At 36.1% G+C, this 26,549-nt stretch overlaps 2 protein-coding genes across 3 annotated transcripts in view; both read right to left on the bottom strand.

Moving 5' to 3' along the window:
* LOC129230066 (actin-related protein 2/3 complex subunit 1A-A-like) overlaps positions 1 to 1,299 on the bottom strand; it is a 43,017-nt gene extending 41,718 nt beyond the window's left edge. Inside the window, exon 1 of one of the 2 annotated variants that reach the window (XM_054864458.1) lies at positions 1,186 to 1,299. The gene's annotated coding sequence lies outside the window, so the exon portion shown is untranslated. Of the gene's footprint in view, positions 1 to 691; positions 1,012 to 1,185 lie in introns of those variants that run through there. The other variant, XM_054864466.1, reaches the window with a different exon arrangement.
* A 14,552-nt stretch (positions 1,300 to 15,851) lies between these two features.
* The window catches only part of LOC129234624 (protein ABHD11-like), a 43,133-nt gene continuing 32,435 nt past the window's right edge, over positions 15,852 to 26,549 (bottom strand). Inside the window, exons 6-7 of the mRNA XM_054868657.1 lie at positions 22,331 to 22,533; positions 15,852 to 16,045 (exon numbers count right to left, since the gene is read on the bottom strand). Coding sequence (XP_054724632.1) covers positions 15,916 to 16,045; positions 22,331 to 22,533 — 333 coding nt within the window. The 3' untranslated portion in view covers positions 15,852 to 15,915. The remainder of the gene's footprint in view (positions 16,046 to 22,330; positions 22,534 to 26,549) is intronic.

Genomic DNA, 26,549 nt, shown 5'->3' with positions numbered 1-26,549 from the left:
GTATTTTACATCACTAGCTTAGTCACCGACTTAAAATGCAGTCCAATATAGAAACCATATGTCAAAAAATTATCAAAATAGTTTACATGTAGAAAAATAAAAACTAAAATACCTTGAGATGAAATGAAAGACTATCAGTTTTCACAACATTTGCATAAAATCTCCGACTATGAATGATTTATGCCAGCATAATCATTGCCACTTTGGAAAACTCGAATTTAAAAGATGTGAAATCTTCACAGCATTCTTTCATGAAATGAAGATATTTACTGATTAAACAATTTAATAAATTAATAACCTCACTAAAAAAGCAAAATTTGTCTCTATTGAGTGTTAAGTGCCACATGATGAAATAAACTCACATCATTATTCTTGTTGATTTTTGCAAACTATCAAGCACTTTTGATGAAAACAAAGGTATTTCAAGAAAAATTTTCAGCAGGAAAAATATGAATTTTAAATATGTAATCTGCAAATAACAAGATCCCATTTGTGGGTTTGTGTAAATTAAGAGATCAACACAAACATCATGAAATCTAAGACAAATTTGTTCGTTTTCAAGTATTAACTCACCATTAGAAAAATTCTTCTGAAAATCATGCTAATAATCGCGTTCAAATTTGGCTTTCTGGAACCAATGCAACGTCAACATAAAATATACTGAGACTTAAAATGTATTAAGAATACTTACACGTTTCTATATGCAGCAACAATTTTATGTTTACTTAAAAGTTTGGCACGTCAAGGTAAATATTATGCAGTAAATGAACCAAACAATTTTGTATTTGATGCAATAAAAGTGCACATGAATAAAAGCTCAAGGAGGTAATGTCCTGTTGTTATTCGACGATAGACCCTTAATGGAAGAAGATTTGTCAATGTAATGTAATTAAATTCAAACAGATTACTCGGAAAGGTTTTAAGAAATGTATCGCGTAAAGCGATTTCATAAAAATAAAGTAAATTAAATTTTATAACATTTACTTCCTCGCCACGCCCGCTAAGTTACCTCCCTTTGCTCAAAGTTGAAAACAGTTTACGTCTACTCCTAAGCCTACATCATGGGATGATAATATCTGAGCTGTCACACTTTCGGATACAAAAAACCGATCCTGTGAAAATTTTCGCATTTCAAGTACAAGTTCAATAACACAATAGCATTAGATACAATGTAATTGTACGTACTGCTGGCTTCGTATTTTCTGTTTTATGGTTTATATTTAAAATAATTGGCTGTAAACAGCCACTCTTGAGTGCGGTATCCTACACTAATGGTTAAATCCCACTCCATTCAAGCAGTCCCATTGGTTGAAAGTGACAAGAAGGAGTGCAACCATTCCAAATTAATAAAATTACTGATTTTTTCTTTTTTTTTGCCGATAAATTTTTAAGAGTATTCTAATAAATTTTGTTGTTTAATGATTCAAAAACATTTTTATATCAATTCGCAACTCCAACGAACTATAGGGGGCACTGAAGTCACTGTCTAATGGCGGAATTGAAAACTACAACAAACGCACATGGTAACGAAGAAAATGCTAAAAGTGTTGTGATTTTTGTTCGTACGTATGATTTTTTCGCTTTATTCTTTTAAAATTAATTTTCAAAGTCTTGTGGATATTCTGGCCCACGTAGAAAGAAATGAGAATTCAAGAAGCATTACTAAACGTCAAAGATTCATGCAAACTACGTAGTTCGTAGTTCTAAGCAGCTATTTCCACGATGTTGAATTCGATATTTATCAATTCTTGATAAAACTAAATAATAATTGTGGCCTGACAAGAATAACAATTAATGCTAGAAAATTCAATGTGACATTACAAATTGTTATCGAAAGAAGATGATACTTTTTTGCCTTGCTTGGCTAGCGCTTATTTTTTTTTCCATTTGTAGTTGAGTTATTTCTCTCGAATTCCCGAATCGGTTCATTTAAAAATTTTCTGTTTCGATTTTTCTAATTTCTGAGTTACGATTTAATTGTGTCATGTTATGCAAATCATCAACAAAATTCTCACGGATATATGGTGGTAGTTTTCTTTTCAGTTGATTGACCATTATTTCCTTTCACTTATCGAATTCTGTAATCTTACTACCATTTTATTCCACTCATGATAAAAATTAAAAATGGTTTAACTAAAAACGCGAAATCTCGCCAAGGCTACTTTGCTCGCACAATACTAAAAATTAATAACCCTAAACAAATTTGGCGAAACCTTTCAGCTGAGAATAAAAGGAATAAAGTAAATTCTTTCTCGGTTATTCATTTTGTTCTACGATAATATATTCAAGAAAATATTTTGCATACTGTCCATTCCAACTAAATGCTGCTGTAAAATATGGTAAGTTTAATTAATTTAAGATTAAAAAAAAACCCATACTCTTACAAATTCATACAAAACAATAAAAAATTTTACCTGGTGTAACGTTATCCAATTTTGTTAATCCAGAGTTTTCTTGTTTACGCTTCCACCATTTAATACTTTTGAGAAGCTTAGAAGCTTTCGAAATTATTTTGAGAAGCTCGAGAATACTACTAAGGGACGAATTAATTTCTGTTGTTGAAGGCGTTCTTAGACATGTTGAATGCGTTACTCAGAACAAACTGACCGCGTTTACGTCAACAGACACACGTGATGCGCAACGTGGCAATGTTTTAGGTGCAGACGCAGTTTTATAAATCACCGCAAGGTAGCGTATTCGAGCGCTGGAGTTCCGAATGCTTAAAATGATAAGTTTTGCTCTTGAGCTTATGTGGTGACAGATGCCGTTACAATATGAACTGGAGGTTTTAGGAACGGAAGTAAGTATAGGTGACGCTGTAAATCGGAAAAAACGAAATTCTTGATTTCCCTCCCCATATTTTATGCTATTTTTGGGAAGATTTGGTTAATCTTAAAGCATAAAAAAATCCATAAACAAGATTTAATGATTTTCTTTACATATTTTGATTTCTAGTATTGGTATTTGCTTACACGTCCATTGCTTCTTTACTGTTTACAATCATTTGATATCTTTTAACAGTTATAATCTTAACTTTTAACTACTGTCTACTATCTTCCCTTTTTCACTATTGTTGTTTATTTCTACACAGTCAGATTCCTTATTATTATTTGCACTAATTAATAGCTAATTGTTCGTGCCGATAAATACAAAGTTTTCGTTAAAATTAAGCTAGAACATGCTTATCATAGTAGATAGTTGTAATGTAGCAATATATACTACCAAGGGTCAGTTTCCCGAGTGATTTATGTTGCAAAATGTTTTCGTATGTCACATTTCACAGCTGAATGAACAGGATGTTCGTGAGTTGTATTAATGAAGACAAGTTTTCTAATAATGCCTTTTTCAGATTCATCAGGAAGATCAACGGTTAAACAAGAGTTTCTGCTCATATAACAGCTTGTGAACTTTTGATTTTCGTTTCCATAAGATAAAATATACGGATGATATATTTTCCTTTGCTTAAAAGTTTACCGCAACGGGCAATCGCCATCACATCCTATTTCGATTCCCTGGTCAGATGGCGTGTTGTTTACTTTCAGTTCCCAATACTGAGTCTCCTAGAAGAAACTACTTCATTGGTTCCGTGACGTGACAGTAAGAGGCTGATGTAAGGTAACTAGTGGTGGCCTGGCCCGCCGGGACAACAGGACATGTCCCGGTGCGCCCTTCACCAAAGCGCCCCATCAGAAAAGGGGGAAAAAAGAAAAATAAAACGCCTCCTCAGGGAGCCATACAGCCTCTACAAGGGCGCCGCCAAAATTTTGCAATAATGTCACAAATAATTGGGTACTTAAATAATGAAACCTTTCAATGTTTCGTGTGCCCCTGCATGGCAAAACCTTGCACTAGAGAATCGGCTCTATATCACTATCTAAACGAATGTTCCCAGGCAAAACTACTGTGAGCGCTTTTGGACGTATTAATGTATTCCAGAATGTGCACCTCCTTGGGGAGCTATGAAGCCTTTACAGGCGCCCCATAAAATTTTGCAATAATGTCGCAATCGCTGATAATTAGGGACTTATTAACAATGAAACTTTTCAATATTTTGCGCCTTCCCTAGAAGGCGAAATCTTGCTTTAGATAATCGACTCACTATCACTATATAAAAAGAATGTTCCGAGGCAAAACAACAGCTGTGGGCGCTTTCGGGATTTGCATCAAGAACGTATTTCAATAAGGCTCCAGGTAATGATTCCCAAAATGTGCATCCTTTAGAAGAGACATGAAGCCTCTACAGGGGAGAAGCGAAATTCTACAATAACGTCGCAAATAATTAGGGATTCAATAACAATGAGATGCTTCAAAATTTTGCTGCTCCCTCTTAGATGGCGAAATCGTGCTTTAGATATGCGGCTTTCTATCACTACACTGTAAAAAAAATCCGGAAACATTTCTCAGTATATTGGGCAGCTACCGTTCATGAAATTTTCAGAAATGTTTCTGAGTATTTCGGAATTCTCTTTCTGAAATTTCCAGAAACGTTCTGGGTATTTCGGAATCCTCTTTTTGTTATTTCCAGAAATGTTTCTGAGTATTTTAGAACCCTCTTTCCGTACTTTTCAAAAATATTTCTGAATAGATTGTGCAACTGTGGTTCATGAAATTTACAAAATGTTTCCGAGTAAGATGGAATCCTCTCCATATTTTTCAAAAACGTCTTAAAATATTTCGGAATCCTTTTTCTGTGTGTGTGTGTGTGTGTTTTAATCTTAACCAGTGACAATTTTAATTGTTTCTTTCAGACCTTAAGCAACAAAGCTGTGAAACATGTGATGTTGAAATTACTTGGTTTTATTTTTAATTATTTATTGACTTATTTCATGCGCTTTCTTGGAAACATCCTGTACAATTTTGATTCGAAAATGCTAAATCATTTTCATGGTTAATACTTGAAGTACCAATTAAAAGTAAGAGAATCATTACCAATTAAACTTCATTCAATAAGCATTCGTACACTGGTGGACAATTGCTAAGGACGGATAGCAATAGCAGCAGAAAGAACCACAAAATGGAAGGCAAAGAAGTATGGAAATTAGTATAAGTGTGGGATATTTGTAAGACGTGTTGAGCGTATGCAAATTTTAGATTCACGACGACGCTCGTCACGTGATAGCGCTGATAACGGATATAAAGGATTTGGTGCGTGACGACCATTGTTGTTCAAAGGCAGAATTTAACGGGAAAGAATCACTTGACGAACTTGAATTTTTTGGTATGCCTTCCCGATGTCCCTCAGATGATTTTACCGGTGGTCGTGTTGCTGTCAAGTTTGAAGAGGGCAAAAAGTATACGTCAGCAGAAGATTGGTACTTAGTGCTAACAACGAAAAAGAATCAGCGCAACACATCTACTGAAGTAGCAAAGCAGTTTTCTGCTGCTATTAGCAAGATAATATCTCGAAAAACTCTAGCCAGGCGTTTGAATGCAGTAATTTTTAACTTGTTGTGTCCATCCCATTGTCTACAAGTTAGTGTTTTGCTCGTTTTTAATGATGTCTTATTCAGCATCGCATTTGGAGAGAAGTCGACTGGGCTTGTTTACTATTCTAAGATGAAAGCACAGCAGATTCATCTGCTTTCGTCCACAATTAGAAGAAGTCTTTTGTGAACGAAAACTAACCTGGCATGAGAGTGGTACAGCATACAAGCCGGCAAACATAAAAGAAAAGGACAAAGTATCCTACAAGACAAGTTGTGGCATGGTATGGGTAGGATTATGATCAGTTGCCGTACCAGTGGCGGCTCGTCACTATGGGCCGGGCCCACCCGGAAAAATAGTGCATAATTAGATTATTTAAAAATGTCTTTTTGTGTTTCAGTTTTAAATAAAATCAGGCATGAAACTGATTTTAAATTTCTAGCACTCTGCTAATCGCTAATATAAGAAAAAAGTGTTCCTTTTCTGTTAACTAGCAACACGCTTTAAGAATGATCCTTCAGGCCATTTCAACGGCGGCCCACAACTAAAACCAACTACGAGCATTACGAAAACGGCAAGCGACGTCACCCCGAATGATGTGTATGGGCCGGTTCCCTTCTTGCCCCTTCGAAAAATATCTTTATCCAATAGCAACAGTAGAAGCAGTGGGAGGAATGTGTCTCGACTCGCGTCGCTTATACGATGTTCTAGGAAAAGTTCTCTCAACGCTTTCTCTCTCTCTCTCTCTCGCTTTTGATTTAATCTGTTTTTTCCTTTTCTTTAATCTTAAACGGCTGTTACTATCAAGTATTGGGGGTTTACAATATTTTGGGTTCCCACTCATTTCATTGCATGAAATGCCCATTTTAATTTGTTTATTTTTCTTTATGGAACTAAGAGCGCATTCTCGAAATTTCTGAATGGAGATTTTATTTTCGAAAGGCGTTTGCCATTTTTTAAGTTTCAGTTTGAATTTAGGTTCAGTTGGTTTTCAGTGTCGGGCTAGTATAATAAGAGTTAAGATTATATTTTTGAATTAAAAGCTGTTCCTAAAATAGTCTTCATTGTGTGATATTTTTTCAATTTTCTTATAAGCTATGATATTTGGTTCAAGTAATAAGTCTTAATCGTGTTGGGCCTATTGTCATGCCTCTTCTACGCTAGAGTATTCTAACGCTGAGCAAACCTAAATTATTGCTCAATTAAAAGTAATTTATATTTCTTATAAAAATAATATATTGGTAATTAAGTAAACTGCGTGTTTCTAGAAAAATTAGTTACCAGTTTCGTAATTTGATATAAACGAAGCATGTTAAAGTGAAAATTAATACTGCTGCATGATCCCAGTCACAAACTAATTTTTGCTATCCTGCATGGGAAAAAGAGGGGAGGGGGTCTTATTGGTCTTCATTGCCTCATTATTTGGCACGCCCACTTTAGTTCTCTTCATTTTATCTGTTTTCCTTTTTTTGTGAAAACTTTATACAATTGTCAGAGGCAACCCGAACTAAAACTTTTCGGAGGAGAGTGGTTAAGTTCTCAATTCACAAAATGAAACTCCAAACTTTACCGAATGATAAAAAATGAGCTGCACACATACTTAAACGTAATTACAAGATACATTAGGCCTAAACAGCTATATGGACTCGAAATTTGACAAATAAAGAATATTTTTGGAGGTCATAATAACATCCATCGGGGTGCCCCGATAACAGCGGGCCCACCCGCCAAATTAAGCCACGAGCCGCCACTGTGCCGTACGTCACTTGTGTGCTACCAAACAAGACTATGACGGCTAGTGATACATTAATGTTGTTCTACTGCCACATGTTCACGTGTTCTGTGGTGCTGTGGGCGTTAAATTCGTTTTCATGGATGGCAGTGTAATATGTCAGTAACAATTGTCGTCCAGGAGTGTCTAGGTCACTCAAAATATTCACCCTATCGGATGGCCAGCACGTTCTATAGATCGAAATCATATTGAAAATGGAATCCAGGAGTGTCCAGCTCACTCAAAATATTCACCCCATCGGATGGCCAGCACGTTCTATAGATCGAAATCATATTGAAAATGTTTGGGATGCTTTGGAGAACAGTGTTGCTGGTTGACAACGCCCTCCAATAAGCAAGGACGCCCTTATTCGTGACTCACAGAAAAATGGGATAAATTACCCCAACAACTGCTGGATAATGTTATGTGAAGCATCACGTGACGTGTGGAAGCTTGCATCGCTATCCATGGTAGCCATATCCCACATTGACATCTTACGCCTGAACGCCTGGGGGCGCTTATTACATTTATTCACTTTTACGCATTCAGCCCAAAATGACCGTTTCGTTCTATGAACACTTTTCAACGCTTTCTGGAATTCAGAGCACAATAAATTATCGTTATTGTAATGTTCTAGTGTTTCGACATTAGTTTATTACACTTTTCATCAAATTACGCTCACTCTTTTGCGCTACATAACGCATTGTGATCCGTCCTTAGCAATTGTCCACCCGTGCATAATTCGCAACGGGTAGCTATTGAAATTCTAATGACAGCGTGATTAACACATGCCAATTTTTAATTCATTGAAATTAAATTCGTAAAAAAGAGTTACAAAAAAAAAAAAAAGAAACACTTGCATCTTAGCATTACAATGTCTACAGACATATTTTAAAAATCTTTTAACCGTAGTTTGTCTCTAATTCATTAAACCGTGGGCACCGTGGGATACTGCAATATAAAGTAAACATTATTAACGACGTTTTAAATAATTATACATTTTTGGCGGTTCGTTTTTTGACCGTCCGCAGTCCGGTTTTGGATCGCGCACGGTCCCCCCCCCCACCAGCAAAGGACTGAATATAATATTTTTTCAAAAACATTCCATATTGTTTCAGAGAAGAAAAGAACGCTTCTTGGGAAAACGGAGCAATTTTAATAAGAAAAAGTACAGAATGTTGTGAACAACTTAATTTCTTTTAAAAGAACGTTACAATAAAAATTTTCGATAGTTACAGATTATTGCTCAGTTTATCACGTCCCACACTTAATATTTTTTCATCCCCCTCCCTCCTTCCTAAGTTCCTCTCTCTCTTTTTCCTGGACGGTTCAAAAATAAGAAAATCCTCAAAACGCTAACGCTTCGGAAGCCCCCTTCCCTCAGCGAAAATCATTAAAGGGCGCCTCAAATCTCCTTTCCTGGGGTTCAATTTCGCAACATTTCTAGGGGATGAACTACCAAACACCCCGCCTTCTAATGACATCGAAAACTGCTTTTTTGGAGATACAATTTTGGAAAATTGCAGAGCCCCTAACGTTACCAAATATAGTGTACAGTCGCGTCTTAAAACTTCCATTTCGGAAAACTTCCAGACAATAGCCTCGTGCCTCGAACCCCCCCCCCCTTCTAGTATAATCCTAATCGTCAAAAAATAGATTTTTAAAAACGACAATTTGCTGAGATAATTATCACGCAGTACTCATTAAATAGAGTGAGTCGATGTTAAAGTATGAAATCTGAATATGACAAAACTAGAATTCCAAAAAACAAAATAGAGGTGGAGACCTTTAAACCCTCACCCTACTATCGCTGAATATCGCTTAAAAACTTGTTTTGGAACTTCAATGTCGAAAAATTGGGGTGAGGGAGATCAACTTTACTTTTATTTAAAAAAAAAAAACAAAAAGAATGAAGATAGCGCCTAAGTCCCATCCCTTACTCTAACGTCTAAACCGTCTAAAACTGCGTTCTTAGGATTACAATTTCAAAATTTCTGCGTAGGAGCCCCCCGGCAGGTGGGGTAAATTTAGGGCTTGCCGCCCCCTTCCCCCCACACACCAACAATCTTGTTATGTCACTGTCGGACAGTAGGAAACTATGGCCGTACTTAGGACCGATGGATTGACGAATAGGCGAAGACAACGACAAAACAACTGCTTTCAAAAATCGCTTTTGCCCAAATCTAGCAACTCCAACCAGGGGTGGCATGTGGAAGAGCGTTAACAAAAGTTTAAAATTTCCGCATTGTGTATTTCCGCACAATGTTTTTCAAATGCTCTGACTTTACTGCAGTAAATGCAATTGTTGAATTTTTATTTCACTAACGTTAATTACTTTTTAACTTGTGGAAAACAGTTAGTTACTTAATATTCTTTTTTCTGCTTCTTCTTTCTTTTTCCTATATGACATCGATTTTACTTCGCGTTTTTAGATTCATCGCACTTTTTTGTACTGGGCTGCATGCTTAAAATTCATTTTAAATTCGTGTTCAAGATTCAAATATAGAAGTTCACAGAATAAATTATAATAGATGACTCTTTTTTTTCTCCACTCCAAAAGCGTTTGAAAATGAGATTTTGATGTAAGTATTTCAAATAATGCAAGTATCAAGTTACGGCACTTGTTCTTCTGCGGCTGAAAGGGGCCCCAGAGTTCTCCATTGGGACATTAACACCTTACGCTTCCAGGTGGAAAGCATCCCAAAAATGCATGTGAAAAAGCGGTTTTTTTTTAAATAATAAAGCTTTATTTTAAAAATATATACCCGCTACATTTTTTTTTTTGCTTTTTAGAAACGGTGCGCCTTTGGGTTGCTTGTTCACTGCCCTTTTAGGGGTCCCAGTCCGTCCCTGAAGGCCACTGTATAGAGCCTCTATATAAAGTCTTATAAAGTGCCTCTAGATTAGTGGTTCCTAACCTTTTCAAGCCCTTTGCCTCTTTTGAGGTTGACTGACACTCGTCGGTCCCTTTTCATTGAAAACCCTCATAAATAGTGGTGCTAGTGAATACTTAAAAGATTTTTAATTTGAAGTAAATTGCCAGAAAAAATTTGATATACATAGAAACCATCTCAGTTTATTATTATTTTCTCCGAAAAAATTAAAATTGGAGCTAATTTTCGTGAAACCGAATTTCTAATTTATACAAGAAACGCATAAATAAAAGTTAATCATTAAAAAATTAACTGTAAAACATTTACTGAGCACTGCGGTACTAATTGTATAGCAGTTTCATGTTTTCTTTTCTTTCTTTCTTTTTTTTTTTGTGAAAGTTTTCTGTAAGTTTGAATACTTTCATTATGGCTTTCCGATTTCTCAACGACCTATCTACACACCCCTCAGCCGCAACCCCAGCTTCCTCGTGAGTTTCAAAGCAACCTTTAGTGAAAATTTTCTCCTCTAACCTTCATTTTACACAAGGGAGTTAATAGCACTGACACTTATTTAAAAAAAAAAAAAAAATGCGATGAATGATGAAATGATTCAACCAAGGTGTGCAGAGGCAGCTCCTGAACTTTAATTTGCTTCTTTTCTTGTAACTCCTAATCTGAATTACTATACGTTGTTATTTCTTATTTTACTTTTCAAGCACACAAAAGTATTTAGTTAACTTTCTTAACAGTTGATTCGCATGCGTTTTCAATTTCGACACTCGCTGTTTTTGTTTTTTTAATAATTATGATTTTGTCCTTCAAATGTTCATCGTCCTCTTATTGCCCTTCATGAACTTATCGCCTCCTTTTAGATAAAACTAAAATTTAATTATTGCACTTAGCGTATTTTAGTCACTAGAATAAATTGAACTTAGGTAAAATTTTATTAGTTATGGCTATTTATTGTAAGTTCCGCAAGACTTAACAATTTCTTTCGTGTTTCATTTTCTCAAAAGTGTGTTTATGAAGTACTTGCTGAAATGTTTCCTCAATTCTGTCTTGGGCAGTAACTGCAATCTTTTCTTTCTTTCTTTCTTTTTTTTTTTTTTTTGCATTTTGTCGTCTATTGTACGTTAACTTTATTGTACAAGCTTGCCTATTCGGTTTCCACTGAAAAAAAAAGCACGAAATAAAACGTCAAAATCCAACATTTCCCTATTGTTAGTTCAAAAACGAGTTTCTTCATATGTCTCCAAAACTCGTTTCTGTAGATACTACCGTTTACCTGCCCACGGCAGAATTATTGTGAAGCATGTAATATTCCTGTATGCATAATTATATTTAACTAGCAGTACCCGCACAGCTATGCCCGTGCTAAAAAATTAATGGAGGTCCGTTGAATAAAAAAAATTGACGCCCCCTTCCCCTCTGATGTGAAATGATCATTTTTCTTTGTATAAAATGCGTACTCACCTTTTCAAAAAAAAAAAAACTATTTAAGTTTCTTTGGAATTTGAAACTTTTCGTCAAATGATTGAATTAGATTTACATTTGCTTTAAAACTCAATTTGGCAAGTGAAACGGTTTTTACCGCAATATAAAATATTTCGCCAAAAAAAAAAAAAAAGACATCAAATAATGTCTGTCAAATGTAAAAATAATTCCAAAACTCTATTGTTTATCGCCGCCCAGCAACCACGCTATCAAAATCCATCCATCTAACGAAAAAAAAAAAAAAAGGCCGTGGACCATTCAAAAGCCAAAACAATGAATTTCAGTAACAGTTGCCTTAAAACAATAATCCTAGACTGAACTGCTCCTCGCCTAACTTGCCAAGTGACCACGCTACCGGAACCCAATCCTTTTGCAAGTGAAGCGGATGTTTTTTCGTTGACAATAATAAATGTTTCTCCAAACAAATTAGAAGGTATATGATCACATTAACAGTAGCTTTCAAATATTTATATATTAAGATCTGCGTTTCCCGGCTTTGTCCGGTCTACCTTGAGCATAAAAATTGTGTCGAGTGACATTTATTACAAAAATCATGCTTAAATAAAAGAAAAAAAAAACACCATGCAAAATTACCCTTCCAAACATTGACGACAGATATTAAAATACTTTTAAGAAATTAAAATGCGAAAGATGGATTTTGAAAGCGTTACCATGGAAACATGAAATAAAAAAAGTTTAAGATATTAAATGCAAACTGAGGAAATAAACAATAGATTCAAAAAGCGTAGCCGTGGAAACGTGAAAATAAAATAGTTGACAACCTGAATCAAAATGACACATTTCGAAATTGATTTAAAAACGCTTGTAATTTTTTTCCTCTGTAGATAAAAGCTAATTTTTTCGACCATAGGTCGAAATATTTCTGAAGTAAAAAATGTCGCTTTTTTTCGGTGATGTCAAAAAGAAAGCTGTGGGACAATTCCTTCAATTTTTATTGATAGATTTAATGCAGAAAATAGTGACTAAATTTCAGCTAAGGCTAAAAAAGTTCGAGCTAAAAACGCAAATCACTTCCGTCGTAATGAAGTTAGAGCATCGAAACAAATTGCTTAGAACGCGGAAAATTCTACCCTTTTCAACGATATATAATATTAATACGTGCAAGTAATTTTTCACCCCTTTAATAGCCGAAAATAGACAATTTACGTGAAATTTGGGCCTAAATTGGAATAAAAAAAAGAACTATTTATCGGATTTTTTTCGAGTTATAGCCTATGTTACTCAGTGAGAAGGCACCTTTCATACAGTGAAAGAATTTTTCAAATAGGCGCAGTGGTTCCGGAGATTACCTCGAACATATAAACACACAAAAATTCGTCCTCTCTCTTTATAACATTAGTAAAGATTATGCTACTGAAAGTTGAATTTCCTTCTCCACCCGTGATGTAAGAAAATATAACAAGAAAGTTTCTATAAAACCTATCACATCAGCAGGACTTAAAAGAACACACTGAGTTGAAAGATAAGGACAAAGGACCATCTCGTCTAATTCTCAATATAGCCCAGTCAATAAAGGTTTCGTGTCGCAACTAATTTAGGGAAAGCTGAATTTTTGCAGGATGTTAGCCCATAAAGCAAACACTAAAAAAACACAAAGTCCCGACCCCCACCTCTCTTGCCTTTCTCCCCACCCCCTCCGAAACTTTGCAAGCGCAGTACTATGATTATACGTTTTTTGTGTCGCAACTAATTTAGGGAAAGCTGAATTTTTGCAGGATGTTAGTACTTAAATTACACACTAAGAAACACAAAGTCCCGACCCCTCCCCCTCTTGCTCCCCCTCCCATCCTCCAACCATTTCAAAACATTGAAAGGGCAATCCTATGATTATACGCTTACATCTCAAAAATTAATGATGTTACCTTTTTTATTCACTCCTAACAATATGAGACACCAGTGGTGCCCAATCTACGGCCCGCGAAGCTAATCCGAATGGCCCGTTGTTTTGAGAAATGTTACAACTCGAAGAGTACGATTGATGACAATGTTTTAAGTTTGGAGCCAAATATTTAGAAATTGGGTTATGAAAAACAGCTTACATTTAACAAAAGAAGCATTAAGTAATGATAAGAAAAATTTGATTGCAATTTTCCTTCCTTTTTCGTGTTTTCCCATGTCATTTAGAAAAAAGTAAAACATTTTGAAATTTTATGTGTGCTCCAGCCCGCGAGAACGATTTTAGTATGATCTTCGGCCCTTATGAGAGGAAAAAGATTGGGGTTCACTGTTATCAACAAATTACGTTACATACACTTTTTTTTATGTAGATAAGTCAGTTTCACTGTATTAAAGCTTGACCACGAAAAGAATTCGGATGACCTTGAAGCGAAACATCATTTATATCATTTGGAACAGGTAGAATCTACCAGAAAGCACCAAATAGCACGAGGCACGGTCTCGCTAATCCTATCTGTCGCAAAATAATAACTAACAACATATTACAAATGATACACATGTGTTTGCTTCAAGTTCATCCGCCTTCTTTTCGTGGTCAAGCTATACTAACTTAATCACATACAGAAAACTCACTACAAAAAACAAAAAAATAAATTCAAAAAACAGCTTTTTATCATTACGTCTTGGGAAGAAATGTTTGAACAAAACTTATAGATAATAATACAATGATGATCTGCAATAGTCATTTAGTTGAAATGGAACATCAATTTAATTACGTTCACTTTAAGGTTTTACAACGAAAATGCACTATTTTGTTACAAAAGTTTATAGCTCGTTTGTGTCGCTGATAATCTACAAAATGTTTGGTTCAAAAATATTGTTACAGTGCATTCCACTACAGTGTCCACAAATAGACGTGCAATCGAACCCAGCTTTAAGACAGCTACAGCTTTGTAACACACAATGTTTTACAACTGCAAGATTATTAGTAGGAGAAGTTCATTTGGAGCAGAGGTAATTGTCATGGGCTTAGGTGTCAGTCAGTTGCTTGAAGCTTGAAGTATATATTGCCAACCCCATTCTTCTGCTGGAAGTTTAAAATCTAACCAAGTTTGAATAAAAGTTTGTGTACAAGCAAGTAATAGCAAAAATGTCTCTAAAGTCAAATTTTGATTAAGCAAAACTTTAACCGACTTAGCCGCACGTCAACATCTTTTTAGGATTTACCACCAGATTCAAACCTGGTTAGGTTTTAAACTTCCCTCAGAAGAGTCGGGCGGGATGTGTCCCGCGTACCGTAGACTGGGCACCACTAGTTTATAATATTGTTAGGAATTAAATAAAAAAAGGAACTCCCAGGCAACATCATTAATTTTTGAGCTGTAAGCGTATAATCATAGTACTGCTCTTGCAATGTTTCTGAAGGGTTGGGGGGGGGAAGGAGCAAGAGGGGTAAGGGTCAGGACTTAGTGTTTCTTTGTATGTAATTTAAGTACTAACATCCTGAAAAAAAATCAGCTTTCTCTTAATTAGATGCTACACTAAAAGTGTATAATCATAGTACTGCGCTTGCAAAATTTCGGAGGGGGTGGGGAGAAAGGGAAGAGAGGTGGGAGTCGGGACTGTGTGGATTTTTAGTGTATACTTTATGTGCTAACATCCTGCAAAAATTCAGCTTTCTCTTAATTAGTTGCGATCCGAAAATGTTTAATCATAGCACTGCTCTTGCAATGTTTCGGAGGGGAGTGGGGAGGAAAGCAAGAGGGGTGGGGGTCGGGACTTTGTGGTTTTTTAGTGTATACTTGGTCTGCTAACATCCTGCAAAAATTCAGCTTTCCCTAAATTAGTTGCGACAAAGCCTATTTTTTTACCTTCATTGACTGGGCTAATAGCGTTTGAGACGAGTTTGAAGAAATGTGTTGTATCCATGAATAAGTATATTTGACGATATACACCCAATTATTTCAACCGTCTTGCTGTAACGTTCTTTTGGGTGTTATTTTCTTCTTTTCATGTTGTTAACATTGAGAAGAGATAAAATGTTGGGAGTGAAAATTTCCATTCGTGAAGCTAAGACCTTAAGTCACGTGATATTTTTTAAAGCAAAGCATTGGGAGAAATCAGGTTTCTTTCGCTAGTGTCATGCAAAACGTGTCAATCATTCGTCGTTGTTAAGTCACGTGACTTGAGATGTTTTCCCCCAAGCTGTAGCTAAGCTAATGATTGGACTAGCTCCCTCCATTTACTTATTCCTGCTCTGAGGTAGTAAATCTTGCCAGGGTTTTCTGGAGATAAAGACGCTTTGTTCGCGGTCCTCTATGCATGCGAAGTGTCTTAGTTTCTGGGACATGAAATAGAAAGACATTCGAGTGAATAGTTTTTATTAATCTCATTCTGAAATTCGTAAGTTTGAAAGGGGTTTTACAAAAGGAAATCTTAATCCAAGAATTTCAGAATTTCTTCTTCAAATTGTGGATAAAAGCCGTGAATCGTATGACCAGCACCTTCGACGGAAGCAAATTTTACCTTCGGGAATAACTTCTGAATGCTTTCTTTTTCTTCGTAGCTGTAAAGTAATAATAATAATAATAAAATATTAACTTCCTCTGCAATTCATTGAGGCTGAAAAAAATTGGGGAAAAGTTGACAGAAATGAAGACGCCAGTATGTTTTGGCTTGCCGAAAAAAATATTTTTTGGGTAAAAAATATTTAAACCATTTTATTTTTTGTCAGAACGCGAAGTGTTCAATTCAAAAAAAAAAAAAAAAAAAAAAAAAGTTAAAATGAGATAGCACTTTTCTGAAAAGCATTTTTCTAAAAAATGAGCAAAATCCTCGTTCTAAACAACTGCTTGGGTGAAAGGGGTACAATATATAAATCACTGAATATTCGAGGTTTGACTTGAAAATTTATCAATAACACTTATTTCTTACAAGAAAGGGAAGTTAGCATGACTATAGAATTACAAGAAAAGTGTTCACTATTGCATTAAGCAGGCATTAATTTCCTGCAAAAAAAAGTTAAATAACGAAAGTAAATTTACATGACATTTTTCTACATTTGAACACGCTTCAAATGCCCAATGTCGACATGAGTTGCAAATGAATTCAGCTAAAGAACTTTAACTCTGGTCATTATCTGAAAATATAAGTGTGATTACTCTCCAGCTCTTCACCTTATGATTAGTGATGTGCCGGATCGTTAAAAAAGTAGATCTGCGGATACGGATCAGGATCCGGACCATTATTGTCGAGATCCGCAGACATGGATAGGTACATCAAATTTTTTTAACCCAAATCAACTACCCAAGTGTTAAATTTGCTACGGCTATGTTTCTTCAAAAAATGCTATCTACGGCGAAAATATAATCAAGACTATGATATACAGTAGATCCTCGTTTTACGCGGGTTTATTTTACGCGGTTTCGATTATACGCGGTTTAAAATTCGACGCCTTTATTTTGTTTTACGCGGATGAGTTTCGGTTTTACGCGGATGCGGCAATGCAAACAGATAAAATTTTCCCCTCTTTCAAAATCCAAACTCCTAAAGATTGCAGATTACGCGTAATCAACTGCATTTTGGAGTGCTAATAATCGAATTTGGGTCACTGGAGACACTTTATGCGATTGGTTCCAGAGCTCTTTCCAGAAGTAAAGTTATTAAACTCACACAGTTCAGAACTCACTGGAAGTAGAACTTTTAGGAGTGACAAAGGAGGCTAAAAACCAATGAGAATACCGACGTCTGTGACGCACAACCAAAAACTTTCACATTGAAAAATTTGAGCCATTCCTAGACAACAGAAATGATCTTTCTGATTTGTTAGTGAAAGAAGATTCTATCATGGAAATGACGCAAGTGCTCATGGATGCGTTAATGCTATGCAAAGAATTACAGAAAAAAAATTCTTAATGACTGCCAAAAGACTATCATAGCCAGCTCCTATTTATAAACAGGACACGAAATTAATTTATGTTTTCTTTATGCATGTTGTGCATAAAAGTCGATATAAGTACACATTAAACTTACTATATAATTAGTCATCACTAAAATGAAGTATTTTATTATGTACAGAACCAAACCCCTATTTTAACACTAGTATTAGGTCTCCATTTACGCGGTTTCGATTTACGCGGCATATCCGTGGAACGTTTCCCCCGTATCCGTAAAACGAGGGTCTACTGTACTCTTTAAAGAAATGTCCGTAAAAATTGAGGGAGAATTGGAAGGAATGGGTCAGCTTTGCATTTATGCTTAGATAGAAGGTGAAAAATTATCTCTAGCTTGCTCGTTAGAGGTATGATACAGGAGCAAAAGTGTAAAGCTGCTTCTGAACATGCTAGAAATAATTTTTCGCCTTTTATTTCAGCAAAAATGCAGCGCTGACAAATTCCAACCAACTTACTCTGACCGACGAAATAACAGAGCCGGGAACATCTTTTTACAAACTGTAAATAGAGAATTCAGTATCACTTTTTCTGAAGGATGCCGAGAAAAAGCAAAATAAAGAATAACACAAACCCCAAATCAATAACAAAATGAATATTAAATTAAAAATTAAACTGGAATGCCGGTATTAGTAACGGTATTAGGAATTTCGCAAAAAATTATCAAAATATATCGTTTCATAATTTTGTGCAAAAAGTGCATTATTTATGAAAACTTCCATTGAACAAGCATAAAATGAAGGAACAAATGTCATAAAGGAACAAAACTCAAAAATAGTAAAAAACATTTTGCGTCTATTGCATTGTCACTAAGTCTGGAACTAATTTCAGTGTATTTTCCACCAGTTAAAAATACTTTTTCTAAACTCACACAGGTCGGTGGTACTGTTAATAATGCGAGACACCTCCTCAAATTGTCTCAGTCCTTCATCTTCAAATGATTCGGTGTCCTGCGTGGTGGTTTTGCATAAATCATTTTTGTGTGAGTGTCGAATACTAGCATTAATTCAAAGAAGCATAATTTGAGTTTGATATTTTTTTTTTTTTTGAATTTATAGCTAGTTGTAATTTATCTTCGAGAATCAATGTTTTTTAATTTTAACTTCTTGCATGATTTCCTCTTGATCAGGATAAGTTTGTGTTCGTTTTTTATTAACCCTTTGATTTGAAATGATGAAAACTAAATTTGATCTTTTGTTGATTTCTTTTAATCTTTTTCTTTTCAAAATTCTTTATAATCATGTAAGCACCTGAAAATATTTTCCAGTTGATCATGCCTTTCCTAGAATTTCCAATCCGATGCCGAATTTAGTTCAGCGGGATTTCGGGATTGTAAGGAACCAATCCAGCGGGGATTGGCTTCATTATTCTAAAAAATAAATTTTTATGTCAAATAGAAAAAGTGGTGCTTTTTAGGAAGGACTGCTTTTATTAATTTAATTATTAGTCTTCTTAATTTCGTACAGCAATTGTAAAGCGCTACGAAGTCGGATCCTTATTAGCAATGATCATTTGGTAATAAGCAAAAATGTGCCGCTCGTACGGGATGCTAAAGGATTTTTGCTCCAAAAATAATGTGCTTGATGAAAACACGTGCTGTGGCTCCACTGCAATTAGTTTTACTAAAATTAAGTAATTGCGAACATGTTGAAAAAGATCCGCATTAACTTCATCAATTTCTGAAATATATTTTTCATTTCTTATGCTAGGTTTTCGCTCAAGAATTTCGGACAAAAACGATGCCCCTTGGATATGTGTTTTGCTTCATAAACGTTGGTCAGTATCAGTGAATTTGATTCATTACAGGGTTAATCCATACAAAGTTCGACGGATGGGTGCGCTTGACCATTTTTAATTTTTTTGAAACTCATATCCCTAAAAGCTGCATATGAAAGATGTTCAAAACCACTTTCATTTTTTCTCTGAACTGGACCTTTGATTTTTTAGAAGTCATCAAAAATGGTTTTCGTAGTCAAAAATGGGACTTTTAGACCTTTGCATTTTGACCAAAATCTATTGGAATTACATTCACGGCAGATGTTAAAGTGCATAAGATGATAGTCTTGCATGCCGAGTTACGTGGTTGTAACTTAATAACTGAAATAATGGCAACAAATTAAAGTTCAAGGTCAAATGTAAAAATTTTACTCATTTCAAAGGGGGATAACTCGCGTGGAGGACAGAAACACAAAATGAAATATGGCAAAAACTAATAACTGGAATCACGCTAATAAGAATATGTAACTGTTACTGTGTGTTTGTTTACCCTTTATAGATTACAGCCCTTCAAAAGTAGAAAAAATGACAAAAATGACATTTTTAGACCCGTGTAAACCAAAAAGGGATGGAATTAAAAATAAAACATCTTGGCCAATTGAATATTACATTCAAGTTCTATACATGTTTATATATATATATATATATAGTTTTGTGTATTTGGTTTGTAAAAAATATACAGGTCTTTTAAATTGAGTAATTTTGCTAGTTAATTCATACACTAAAACAGAAATGAAACGGATGAAAACGTCATTGCACCTTCTTAAATTACGTATACTGTGCTCTATATAATATATTATACTGAAAAAACATACTGTAAGTATAAAAATAGTTATTTTAATTTGATAACTTAGAAATATTTGAACATGAATGAATATATCATACTTGATTGAAAGCTTAAGTGGTAAATTTATAGACTATACTGATAATCTACGCAAACAAATTTTCAATACATACAAACATACGCTCTGTATATTAACTTATCTAAATTGTCTAAACACATACAAAACCATTATCTATACAGCTGAAAGAAAACATAAGTGCTTTTTCATTTCTTGCTTGAGTGTGGTTTTGAGAAAATGAATTCACACAGACTATAGTTCTGGTGGTGGCACAGTATATGGTGTACTGAAATACACTCTGTCGCAAAAAAAATATATGCAATCCAGAAGAAATTGAGCTACACTCATGAAACTTGGCAGGCATGTAGTGTATAAAGAGATAAGATGATTAAAAATTCAGAATAAAAGATAATTTTAGTAAGCAGTTACAGCATGCAAAAGGTTACAAATCAGTAAGTAGTAAAGCCACCTCTGGCAGCTATACAAGCCGAAACACGACGTGGCATCGAATCAATTAGATCACTTATGACCCCATGCGGAAGATCATGCCATAATCTTTGCAACTACGTCGTTAATTCCCCTGTATCCCGGGATGGCTGCACTTGCCTTCCCAGCACCTCGCAGACATGCTCTATTGGCGAAAGATCTGGTGACCTGGCAGGCCATGGAGTACGTCATACCCTGAAAACAATGTTGAGAGAATCGCGCAGTATGTGGACGAGCATTGTTCTGCTGATAAATAGCACCTGGGCGACTTGATAGCATGGGCAGAACAATCGGCGTTAAAATGCTGTCCACGTATCTGCGAGCTGTCAAAGTGCCTTGGAAAACAACTAGAGGTGATCGTGTGTCCCAAGAAATCGCTCCTTACACTGTCACACCTTGTGAAATGGCTGTATAACGCTCGACAACAAATGCCGGATCGGAGCGTTGACCAGTGCGGCTCCACACACATGTACGGTGATCATCAGCACTGAGACTGAATCGGGATTCATCGCTGAAGATCACACACCTCCAGTCTGTCACACTCCAAGCTTCCCGAGGTCGACAAAAATCCAGTCGACACTGCCTGTGATGTGGGGTCAGTGGCAAGCGTCTTAATGGACGTCGGCTCCTTAAGTCAACTTCGGGCAGTCGTCTCGTAATGGTTTCCCTTGATACCACCGTATGCTTGGAAGGAGGTAAGTCGCGTTGAATCGATGCTAGCGACTTTGTCGGTGCTGAGGTAGCCGCTCTTCTGATTGCGCGATGATCGCGTTCATTTGTATCCCTGGGGCGCCCTGACCTTCCGCGACGGTAGACTCTTCCTTCCGTGATCCACTGCTGCCAATACCGAGCAACTACCATATCACTCCGACTGAGGTGGCGACCGATACTCCTGTTTGACCAACCTGCTTCTCTGAAGCCTATTATACGGTCCCTATCAAACTCCGTCAGCTGTTCGTACTGCCGCAGGTTACGTCTTAGAGGCATCTTAAGACACAATACAGTCCACCGAAGTCAACAGATTCGATTGAATAGCCCCACGGCAGAAGTACTCATGCTTTTAAACTGACCCACCTGTGCAACTCACATGCTTATAGCGCGCTTAGCCTTGTTTCATTGGCGCTGAAATTTTAATCATTTGCATATCGGCTACCAAACTGCATTTGTGCCGAGTTTCATGATTGTGACTCTAATTCTTCTAGGTGCATATATTTTTTTGCGACAGAGTGTACTTTACACAAATAACTACAAAAATAGAAATAACTTTGTTAATTTATGTAATCACGAAACGGATGTCAATTTAAGAGCTGAATGGCATTTCTATGCAATATCACATGGTAATGGACAATGTAACGGAATCAGAGGAACCATAAAAGGATTTGATACTAAGTCTAGTTTGTAAAGAACTACTAGAAGTCACATTTTAATTCCCACAGAAATGTATACCTTCTGCATTTTTGCTACTAAACATTGCATGTATCCTTGTGAGCACTCAGTATATTAAACTAGCTGAAAAAATCCTGCAAGAAAGGTTTGAATTTGCTAATAAAATTCCCAATACAACATTTAATTTTCAGTCTACTCTTTAACAGAAGGAAATCGGCCCCTAATTTGTATTGGGCACTCGCCGGTTGCTATATAAAATCCAAACTCCCGGCGTTGAAGCGGTCCATTGCATTTTCTTCATAAACGCGCGATTTATGCACTGTACACCCTCTTTAATTAATGGCAATTCGCTCTTAATTTACAATAAAATGACTTAAAATGACTAGGTAATAAGAATGAATTCTCACTTACACTCTGAACTTAGATGCTGTGCCGTAAATAAATAAAGCAGAGCCATCAAAGATACCAGAACTTGGTGTCCAAAAATCATCGAAATTGTTTTCATAGATACGTATGATGAGATCAAAATTCGTCTTCCAGCGACATTTTCCGTCTTTACAAGTCAATGGTAGTTTTACTTGAGCAAGGCGTTCTTCATCCACTGTGACATTGCGCTAAAAATACGAAGATAATGATGGTAAAAGTGTTAAAATTCAGAAATCTTTTTAAGAAATACATGTTATGCGAAAATGATAGGTTTGAAGCGGAACACATTGAAAGGAATTTTCAACAGTAATATTCTGAACCTGAACAAAAAGTAAGGGGTATGAAGATGATATGAACAAAAATGAGATGGGGGGGGGGCAAAAGAGTTTGATCAGTATTTTCAAAGATAATAAACAGACTTTGTTTACTGAATTCAGGGACATTATCAAAACATATACTGGGTAAATGACAAGTTATGGGAGCACTAAATATTGTGCAGGCTCATTTTGTACTGCTCATTTTGTATCGATTTCAACATCGATATTCCAGAAACGTCATCAGTAGGTTCTCAAAACAGCATCTTTCAAGAACACATTCCCCCACCACACTTTTTACAAACTTAAGTTTTTTTTTTATCTTCAGTGTTATTAGTAATTTTAATGTTTCTCAGTAGTGATGCGACATCGATGTTTTATGTTTTTTCTAACATCGATGTTTTGCGTTGAATATTTTGAGTGTAGTGTAAACAGAAGATTTGCGAGGGAATGTAAGAAGAGGAAAGTTGAAAATCTAAAGAATTTGCCTCAAGCAACTCAAAATGGGTTGAAAAGTAAAGAAAGGAAACTTTCAACGGAAAAAGTGGATAAATTAAGGTTTCTTCAAAATCACCTCAGGAAGTATACAAATATATTATCTGTACACTAGCAGTACCCGCACGGCGATGCTCGCGCTAAGAAGTTGAAAAAAGTCCATCGAAAAAAAAAAAAAATCCACGCCCCCTTTTCTAATGTTAAATGATCATTTTTCTTCAAATAAAATGCGTACACACCTTTTCAAAAAAACTATTAAAGTCTCTCTGGAAGTTAAAACTATTCGACAAAACACATAAAAAGATTAACAGTAGCTTTAAAACTCAAAATAATCCTTCAACTACATAGTTCATCACTTAACGCGCCAAGCAACCACGCTACCGTAACGCTACCCTTTAGCGAGTGAAGCGGTTTTTTCCCTGCAATTTAATGTTTTCACCAAATAAACCATGCTATAGTAAAAACGTTATAAAGAACAATCACAATTGAATAATACGACAAATGAAATTATTTACTTAAACATGTAACTATCTTCAACTATAAGAACAAAATCTGTTCGCTGATCACAACAGAGCAGCATGGACATGGTTCCTCGCAGCTATCGACATTGTCGGCAAGCTCCCTCTCGAAGAGTTAACTTACCCCACCATCTATTAGGAATTCATTGAACTAAACAATTAATTAAGTATTTAATTTGCAATAACAAATATTTTGGTCAATCTGGTTTAACAAAATAGTCTATAGCCTTCCTCAATGAATGGACTATTCAACACAAAATTTTTTTTTTAATTCGAACCAGTAGTTCCTGAGAAAAGAGCGTTCAAACAAACAAACTCTACTGCTTTATATTATTAGTATACACAAGGAAAGGCACTGGCCAAAACAAGGAAAAATTTGCTCAATTCCCCTCATCGCAAAACTGTAGTCGTGAGAAAGTTATTCATAAGAATAAATGCAGAATGGGTTTGAGAAGAAGGAAGCTTCAGTGCCCAGAGATTCATAAAAAGCAAAAACTTTTTTCCCAAGAACACCTAAACTGAATTTAAAAATTTTATGAAAGAATGCAAACAGATTTGATAGAGAGAGAAAAAATTCAGTTACAATCTGATAAAAAGGAATAATTTTTTAAAAACAAGCTCAACACCACGTTTATTCTTATTTTAGCTGTTTGAAATTGATACAGTGAGAAGCAAAGGGATGCAAGTGCTAAAATTGAAAATTTGGAAATAACCAGCACAAATAGTTAGGTAAATCTCTCCTCTGTTTTGGGGTAAGACATAGTACTTGTAGCTCTGGTAAGTGCTACTATATAGCATGATTGGCAGAATCGTCGGCATTCGTGAAGCTGGATTGTCTTATCGTGCAGTAGCCGCTCGTGTGCAGCGTAACAGAAGCACAATCATGCGTGTTTGGAAGCAGTGGACGGACGAGGGTTGGACAGCTCGGAAATCCGGCAGCGAACCCCGAAATGTGACGACAGTTTGTGATGACAGACACCTGGTGCGTATGGCGCTGATGGACCGCACATCTTCTAGACAATAGGCAGCACAGTGGTTAACCGCTACAGGTGTTTCATTGTGTGCTTCATCAATTCGGAGACATCTGCTGCAGCGTGGGCTGCGCGCAAGGATTCTTTTATACAAGATTCCTCTCACGCAAAACCATCGCCGCCTGTGGTTACAATAGGCCAATGTGCATAGGAGCTGACGTGCTGATTGGCAGCAGGTCGTCTTTTCTGACGAATCCCGCTTCAATTTGTGGCACCATGATGGCCGAATTCGTGTCAGGCGCTATGGCGGTGAAAGGCACATTCCGGAGTACATTATCGAACGCCATAGTGGACGAACACCCGGAGTTATGTTCTGGGGTACCATAGCATATCATGGACGATCACAATTGCTACGAATTGTGGGCAATTTGAACAGAACCCGAAACATAAACGAAGTTTTACAGCCCCAAGCTATTCCTTTCGTGCAAGGATTGCCAGGGGCTGTATTCTAGCAGGATAATGCCCGTCCACATGTCATCAGGACTGTCAATCCTACCTTGATTCGCAGCAGGTACAGCTTCTTCCTCGGAATGCATATTCCCCGGATATGTCACCAATTGAACATGTGTGGGATTTCGTTGGGCGGCGTCTCGCTCGTGATTCTCGTCCTGTTGCTTCGACAGACGAAATTTGGTTGCGCATACAAACAAAATGGAATACTCTTCCACAGGTAGATATTCAAACTTTGTTTCACCCCATGCCGAGTAGTGTAGCAGCTCTTATTACGGCGCGTAGTGGCCACAAAAAAAACTAATTTCTATCTCTTTTTTTTTGTTTGTTTGGTTTGAAAGTGTAATCCTTTATTTGTACCATTACCATTCAACTGTGTATTAAATTTCATTCAACTATGATGCTTCCTTCATGGTGTTGCAATTTTCACAAACAGGAGTGTAATTTTACAACCATTATGTGATATTAGCATACTACCCGGCGTTGCCCGTGTGCTTTTCAGTGCAACATATCTTTTGGATAATTAAATGAATGAATTCTATCTAAATGAGCGTAAAAAATTGCATTCACACCGCTTTCTAGGCTCACATCTTCAAAAGACTTTACATAGTACAGAAAATCAAGCATTTGCCGAAAAACTAGCATCAACATCAACTTAGAGCTAAAAAGTATGAGGCATGTTGTCTAGGCTCATTAGTGTTCACTGGCACATTTTCTGAGGCTAAATCAGACGGGCGGTACATAAATTGTCTTAATGCAAAGACAAACTATTGTCTTTTGCACATCTTGTGGGACAGCCTTTTACGTGATGCTTTGTGCTGCCTTGGTAGGTTTGCTTCCCCCAAGACATCAAAAAATGCAACAGTACTTTTCACTTACATTTTATTCGGAAATAAATCATTAAATGTCTCCTTAGAAAGAGTCGTGAGCTTATCAAAAAAAAAAAAGGTCAATCCCTATTATCATGCACAAATATACACAAAATAGTCTTCTTGGATACAGTGACAATATTTTCCGATTAATGTCAAATCATCCTCAATGTCCAAAAGCTAAACAGACAGCCCACCGTACAGAAAATGAAGAATTCAGTAAGTATTGTTAATCGACGATAACACTCCGTTTTACGGATTTTGTGGCTGTATTTTCTGAATGAAGTTATCAAGTGTTAGGTTATTTTGTATGTTTTCAGGAAAGCGTATTTCTCAGAAAAGCTGCTTAGTATAGATAACTTTACAAAATGTGTCTGCTCGCTCATGCCATGGCGATTTAGTGCCATGCCATAGAGTAAAATTGGATAAGTGCAACTTGCCTAAAAAGACGAACGTCTGCTACATTTTATTTTCTTATATTGACGTCAAATTTCTATTTTCGTAGGTAAAAATGACAGACAGTAATA

This window comes from Uloborus diversus, chromosome 1 (assembly GCF_026930045.1).
Source record: "Uloborus diversus isolate 005 chromosome 1, Udiv.v.3.1, whole genome shotgun sequence".
Taxonomy (NCBI): Eukaryota; Metazoa; Arthropoda; class Arachnida; order Araneae; family Uloboridae; genus Uloborus; species Uloborus diversus.
This window is presented reverse-complemented; position numbering and strand designations above follow the sequence as displayed.